The sequence below is a fragment of the Opisthorchis viverrini genome (genome assembly GCF_000715545.1).
Source record: "Opisthorchis viverrini unplaced genomic scaffold opera_v5_6, whole genome shotgun sequence".
Lineage (NCBI taxonomy): Eukaryota > Metazoa > Platyhelminthes > Trematoda > Opisthorchiida > Opisthorchiidae > Opisthorchis > Opisthorchis viverrini.
In genome coordinates this window covers 3,079,840-3,087,382 of record NW_008751662.1, presented here as the reverse complement: position 1 = coordinate 3,087,382, position 7,543 = coordinate 3,079,840, and the positions used below count along the sequence as shown (strand labels likewise).

The following is a 7,543-nucleotide window of genomic DNA, read 5'->3' as shown; positions in this document are numbered from 1 at the left end:
TACTCCATTGCCTTTTGTAATATGCTGTCATTTTTGGTGGCATCTCGCACCGCGTCAAAAGTCACGAGTAGTTGGTTCATGGTCTCCAACACCACAGCACGGACTTCCGGTTCTGATTGGCACCGTTTACTTCGTAACCTCCAGGTTTGACTGCGTCTTTGACTAGCTTTCCGCGTCCGGCACTGGCTTTCCTTGTGCCCACGTCGATTGCACACTGAACACTTGTGCTTTTTTTGTACGAACACAATCGCACAAAATGCCACTCGCCGCATTGCCAGCATACTGAAGGAGGTTTTGCTCCTCTCGAGTTTGTCACCACGGGAGGTTGCTTCGATATCGTCCTGGCAATGTTGAACGCAGGATTGGATAAAGGCTTCTCCAGCATGGCCGTGCCGTGCTTAAGATTTAAAAGGCACTCGCACTCGCTCTCTCACTCACTCGCTTGTTCGGAATACAGCTGTTGTGTTCCCTTCTGTGAGTCTTTTCTCTCCGACACTAGGCACCGGAGCGGGTCAGCAGCAGATACCTCAGATTGACGAATCAGAAGATATAACAACTGGGTAAGCCTTGTGACCCACCCAACATATGTCAGTGGACAGAAGAGAAGGCTGATGATAGGGGACTACTGATATAGCTCATATAAGGAAATATTCAAGGTAAATAGGGACGTTCTGAAGATTTTCGCGAAAGTGGCAGATGTAGATCACCCTCCGTCATGCCTCCAGTACAATAAAAACGCGCACCTCTGTTTTTTTGCCACTGTTGTCTCTGCGCCCCCATCCGCACTGTTAGTTCAGATGGTATCGGTAGAAATAAAAAACACAATACGACCTCTGAAATCCACTATGTGACAGTTTGCCGCCTTCTGGTGCCCAAAAACCTTCAAAGTACCATCTAAAATCCCTGACCAATGGTTGTTACCCTGGTCACCGAGCTTGGCTGCTGAATTTCAACCGATTCGTCACCAACCGAGGTGATATCGTCATTACAGTGCTGGGTGATGATGATTTGACCTCGGTTGATGATGAAACGGTAACATTCAAACTACCCTGTCCTAGTTCGAATAATGAAAAAGCACATGAAAAACCTGAATTCAAATGCCTTCCGGGGCCATCCCAATCCCTGGCTTGATGGGCTGTTTATTCGCTGTTGGGTCTGTGATTAGAGCTCAAAAAGGTTAACAACAAAAGACATAGCCAAACTAGGTTTTATCTAGAGTGAGGTGGAAAAATCGCGTCAGCATTGGGCCAGCCGATTAACGTCCTCAAAATATGGAGGAGAAAGAAAACGATACAATGAAAAAAATTTCACGAAACAAAGACAAAAGAAACAAAGGTTCTGGACAATCAGGGGTATAAGAAGTGTAGGGGTATTACACATACGAAGTTTAAAAAGAAACGACTGCGATCGATCAAGCCACCGGAGATCATCAAACAAGACAACCAGAGCAGACAGTTAAAATGTGGGGTACAGTTGGGCGAACGACGTGCCCCGATGTCGGCGACGCCTTGAACGACATGCAGTGATGAAGAAGATGAGGATCCCGACTACGCACATACAAACCAAAACACCAGTGATGGTGTATGACAATAAGTGTTTCGAACTGGGATTGGACACACACTGCCAGGGACCACTCGACGAGCCAGTACATACTTGAGAGAATTCGTCTGGATCCAATGAATACGATTCAAGATAACTAAGTACTAAATCCAGTGGACATCCACTTTCGCCTGGCTGACCCGTACAAGGAGCCATGGTTCTATATTCGCCAACCGTATCTAAATAGCCCCGTTTGTAGTTCAGACGCAACTGGTAAGTCGGAATGGGCGAAGGAGGATCTGGTCCAATCAACTCGAAAACTATAGCGGCTGAATATGGAATTGTCTCGTTGTTGAATGCCCCAAAGGCACCTAGAAGATAAGTGACGTCCGTGTCGTGGGCAGAATAAGCCATTGTATGTTGCACGGACAGTTGATGACCCTGCACCGTTGATGAATTCGTGGCATTTGTGATGGACTTCAGATGGTGGACAAAGACGTCCAGAAAAACTCCGATTTCCAATCGGAGTATATCAGGAGTACTGGCATACTGAAGCTGTGTGGGGGAGAATGGACGAGCGGAACATAGTTGGAACGCTGAACAGATAGGAGGAACACAGTGAAGAAGGATGTTCTCTGCAAGACAGTAATGATTTTTGTAAACTATTTGTAGATTTCTTCTGGTTAGGCATCGAATCCTCGCACTCAAGATATATTCCCAAAAATTGGCTGTCACATGCCCGGTATTCAATTTTGCGACAGTCTGCGCTTCTGACCACCGAAGTCTGTACTGGCTCTTGGTCGCCAGGGGGGCTTTATCGTCATTTTGATCTACCGCATGGTGGCACATGGCTATTTGTTTCAACTAAACGTATTACCAATTAATACAAAGATAAAGGAACAGCTGCACTGCCCCATTCTATTTTGTCATTAGTCTTTAACACTGTAATTTGACCAGAGAGCATTGTTTTGAGGTACAGCGTGATGCCAAATATAAAAATTTTGCAAGATAGCCCAAAACTAGATCCGGTGGCTAATAACAGGACCGTTTGAAAAACAAAGGCGGGCGTTAGGAGAATATCATGGTTAAATAGAGGTGAAAAACAAAAATAACAGACGATCATTGTACGACACTAGCGTTTCCATTTATCCGCTATCGAAAAACGATGGGATTTTGAGAAATTAGTCGAGGTCACTGAGGTTACTTAGAGGAGAAGTGAGTATTGTTAGTTCGTATAAATAATAATAATAATAATAATAATAATAATAATCGTTCAGCTGTAGCGCCCTTTCGGTGCCTAGCCGCCATGCCACCCGAAGGAAGCACAAGGGCTGGGATACTGTCCGGTTGCCCAAGCCTAGACAGGGGAAGTCGAGTGGCGGAGGTCGGGTTCGAACCACGGACCTTTCGGTCAGTAAATTCGCGCTCTAACCACTTGAGCCATCTCGCCCCCTAGTTCGTATAAGTTCGAAGGTTTAAAGGGTCTACATTACGGTAGAGAATGCTGGTGACCAACTAGAAGTCAGAATCAAACGGGCACGCTGGCCCTAGCACCGCAAACGGCAGGTAAAATTGGACGTCCGTTAGCGGCAATCTATCAGTAACGTCATTTATTAAAAAGCCTGTGGAACCAAGAAGTAACACATCCAGGCTACTAGGGAGTTGGGTTATGCAGTCTAATTTGGAACTGCTATTCAGAGTAAGACTATATATTTCAGCATGTCGAATTCTCGCCTAATTACAAACCATTGTAACACCCCCCAGTAAGCGAAATCAGTGACGAGGCCATTTGAAACATTTAAGTATGCCTAAGAGAAATGAATTTCCTAATCATATTTCCATCATGTTTGGCGTACTGCATTCGAATACTTACCGCCCAAAAAAACTTCCCCACTTCCACCATTTCGTGAAAGACCTCTTCTGTACACCAACCCGGAAGCGACATGTTGTGGGCTCTCATGCAAATGAACAGATCGACAAGGCTCATGAGATTGAATCGATCAATTTTCGCTGTCTCCATGTTTTTGTTTATCAGTTCGAACAACGAGCGATGAGACTGCTCAAAACTGATTGCCGCATCCGAGTTCATTTGTATCTTTCGCAACACATCCAAACAGGGGCATTTGGCTATACTCAACAGGACATCTGCCTCCTAAAGGATGAAAACAAAAGGAACTCAGGATAGACATCAGTCCCATGAGAGGGCAAAGAATCGGGTTTGAGAAGAAACGTTCATCTACTCATCTGGAAGGCCATTAATCAGGGAAGGTTGGTCATCAAGAATGTAGTAACAATACAGGTAAGTTCAAAACACTGCATGGGGATACTTGGAAGCAGATGCACGGCTTTAACAAAGTTTAGATAGTTTTAACCTTCATAAGAAAACTCCAAGTTAGTTCAACTGTGGACCAGTTAGGTGTCCAGCTGCCGTAGCACTCTAATGAAGAACGAGTTGGTATACTGCCAGGCTGCCAAATCCCGGACAGGAGCAGTTGAGATGTAGGGGTTTGGTTCGAAACACGGCCCATTCGATCAGTAAGTTTGCGCCCTACCTGTTGAGCCATCTCGGTCACCTAGCGAAAAACAAACACGTGTCGGGCTTATCTTTCTCATCTGATTTCTCACAGAAGCATCAAACAAGAACATCTTCGTAAATTTGTTTGCTTCCCTAACTCGTGATAGCCCATTCACCGCCCCAAATTATGTGACCTGACAAATAATATGTGACCTGAGATAATGACCTCACAAACCTTTTGTCATTCTTATCGTGATAACGGACCGTGTTCATCTTGCTTACAAAGCCTCCTAGATAATAGTTATCGCCAACCAAATGGATAGCAAGAGTAGGCATCCTCGACTGGTACTTAAACGAGGGTCCTCCGCAATGACAGTCAACAAAAACGCGCCCCTAAAGGTCAAATGACCACCCTACAGATGTTATGTGGGAAAAGCATATTCACTCGCGATTCCAGCAAAGGATTACCTCTCGTCATCCTTATTAACTTTAATAACCGCGTACTTGCTCTATCTGCCACAGTTCCGTTCGCCGAAGATTCGGGGATGCGGAGTGGAGAGCTGCAAATTGGAGGCGGTAGCCAATATAATTGATGCGCAAAAACACCATTGTCAGTAGACAGTGGAAAGTGTGGCAGCTATGCATTGAAGACAACAACTTGGATGCACGAGAGCCGTTGACGGCACAACTGGGCCGTGTCTGCCAATTTCCCCAACCATTGATATGTCTCGTCTCGTGGTCTCCGTCCAGGGAGAAGGTAATGGCCAGCGCGAATGAGCTTTCTGGTAATGGCTTTTCAATTTCATTGACAAGCCATTGCTTGGTCTCTCATGGCTCATTCCCACCATTTGCGTGGTTCTGTGAAAAGGGTTCTTCGGGGAACCCGATCGACTGACCTACGGAGCACAAGACTAAGGAATCAGCACTTATGGATTGTGATCACTTCATACATCTTGGGCGAGTTAGATCATCCGAAAACCATTCGAAGTAGACCAGCATTCCTAATCCGGCGTCCCCATCAGACTCGAGCAATACTCCGAAAATAGTGATGGTCAAACAGCGTTCAGCGGCCAGATTTCTGACTGGTTTAATGACATAGATCGCGCCGCAGCGTTGCAAACTCTGCCCTTGAAGGATAAGCTGATGTCGCGCCCACGCTTCAGGTGATAATGGTTCACGAAAGCTGCTCTGCAATCCCAATTAAGATGGAAATATCATTTTTGGCAAGACCACGGGGACTGATACAGCTCCCCAGGTAGACAAATTTGTCCACTACCTCAATTAGCACATCCGCAAACATGACGCGATGGTTCGAGCCCACCTAATCTAGCAGCAGTTTGCACTTTGCAGATGTGAAGCTCATGCCCAACCGTGAGGCAGAATTATTTGTATTACTTAACGCTGTCCGCATTATAATGGCGTCAGATACAAGAAGAGCTATGTCATCTGGGTAGTCGATATCTGTGAGAGAATGCCCTGTGAGCATTTCGACCCCACAGGCATCAGATGCTGGTAGTGAGTTTTCCATAATCGTATCTACGACGAAGTAGAAGGGGAAAAGTGAGGACAGTCTTATTTGGCTTGACTTGATGTGGTGAAATCAGGCGAAAGCTTCCCACAGGTACTCACACGTCCGCGAGAGATGATTAACACACAGCGTCTGTGTGCTCTTTTAGAAGACAGGATTAACCGTCGAAGTGCGCCATTCTTCAGGCACTTTCTGTTCAACCCTTATCACACTGATGGGAAGAGGATGGCGCTTTAGGTATCACTGGTTTGTGTCACTAACACCCGCATCACATGCATGTATAAGCCGTGTAGGTCGCCGGGGATTATGTAAAAAGTCTGAGTGTAACCGAAATAAACACTTAAAAACGCTGTTACAGTGCACATAAACCAAAGTAAGGTTACATTCGTTATGAAAAGCCCACGAAGCCTTTCGTGAACTCCTCATAATTCACAAAAATGAAAAATGGAAAAGTTGTGGTAACAGTGATAATCACCACCGCTTTCTCCAAGCGCCACAGGACTAAAAATGGGACACGTTAACATACAGCAATCAACTCTGAGTTGGAATTTCATACACTCAAATGTGGGTTAAAAGCGGTACCAGTTGACTGTAAAAAAAGAACGCCATCACCGGGACTTATGAAAAAAATGCACTGCTATTAGCGAACATTGAGGCCTGCAAGAAACGCAGGAGTGACGAACGGCGATGCTTGTTGCTGGAATTATGTAAATATATATGCACCATCCATTGGCATCTTACCTGCCTGACTGTATGCACGGGTATCGGTCTCCATGGGATTCCGTAATCCTGTAATGGCGATGAAGCATTCTGGTATATCCCTGCGGCAACTGCCTGAGCAGACATAAGCGTCCTATCAACGTCTGTGCTGCGCATATGTAATTCTGAGCCATTATACATCGAGGGAATGTATTCATTGTAACGCTGACGTATCCATTGCCCAAGTTGAAATTCTTGCACAATCCCTTTCTCAGTGAGCTGACCCGGACCTAGGGGCCACGTCTTTTCGAAAGGTACCGATGTGTGCAGCATATCGTGTATAGGTGTCCGGTCACCATGCCGAAAAAGTATGTGCAAATGTTGCAGTCGCGACACTGAAGGTAGAGAATCGTTTGAATCCGATTCCACTGAATTCTGTGCAAGATAGTGGGTTGCCCCTGATAAAACGTGTAAACAAAAGATGTACACAAGTGGAAGGAAACACCGAAACACATGCGAAGCACACGGTCCGCACATCGTCAGCCGGACAACCGAAACACCGCAACAATTGTGACCTTGAGAATCAGGTCCACATGATTAGGTTCGTTCGGTCTCACGGATTCACGAATGCACACCGTCGCCGGACAACCGAAACACCGCAACAATTGTGACCTTGAGAATCAGGTCCACGGATTCACGGATTCACGAACTGATACACAAGTGGAAACACCGAAACACATGCGAAGCACACGGTCCGCACATCGTCAGCCGGACAACCGAAACACCGCAACAATTGTGACCTTCCTTATCAGGTCCACGGATTCACGGATTCACGAACTGATACACAGGATCGAGGCTTTTGACCAAGTCTCCCGGGTCGGTTTTGTTCTTGTCGGTCAGTGGCTGTCGTTTACCTGTAAGGTACAAGTGAAAAAGGGTGTAGCACCGCTCTCTATAGACTCAGTGCGGGGCAGTTTGCTTGCCGGCGCGAGGATTCGCATAAATAAGTGTCTAATAGTGCTTTAAACTGGGTTCTAGAAGGAGCGTGAACGACCGTCGGAGGAAGGTCATTCCATGCAGCTACTGCCCGAAATGAGAAAAAAAATTGACTAATGAATATGTGTACTCTGACTCTGAAAATTTTCTTACTATGTCCCCGCCGGGTGTTTGCTGGGTCAACGGTAAAAAACCTGTTTGCCAAGCTTTGTTCAAACAGGGCGTAAGTAAGAATTAGGTCCCCTCGGAGGCGACGGTACTCCAGG

General features: G+C 46.0%; 2 protein-coding genes across 2 annotated transcripts in view; one reads left to right on the top strand and one right to left on the bottom strand.

Annotated features, from left to right (window-relative positions):
• T265_00652 (hypothetical protein) overlaps positions 1 to 2,995 on the top strand; it is a gene marked incomplete at both ends in the record, with an annotated part of 12,558 nt that extends 9,563 nt beyond the window's left edge. The window contains one exon of the mRNA XM_009164480.1: positions 2,817 to 2,995. Coding sequence (XP_009162744.1) covers positions 2,817 to 2,995 — 179 coding nt within the window. The remainder of the gene's footprint in view (positions 1 to 2,816) is intronic.
• The window catches only part of T265_00653 (hypothetical protein), a gene marked incomplete at both ends in the record, with an annotated part of 29,243 nt that overhangs the window by 19,504 nt on the left and 2,196 nt on the right, over positions 1 to 7,543 (bottom strand). Inside the window, 3 exons of the mRNA XM_009164481.1 lie at positions 1,654 to 2,088; positions 3,413 to 3,691; positions 6,324 to 6,571. Coding sequence (XP_009162745.1) covers positions 1,654 to 2,088; positions 3,413 to 3,691; positions 6,324 to 6,571 — 962 coding nt within the window. The remainder of the gene's footprint in view (positions 1 to 1,653; positions 2,089 to 3,412; positions 3,692 to 6,323; positions 6,572 to 7,543) is intronic.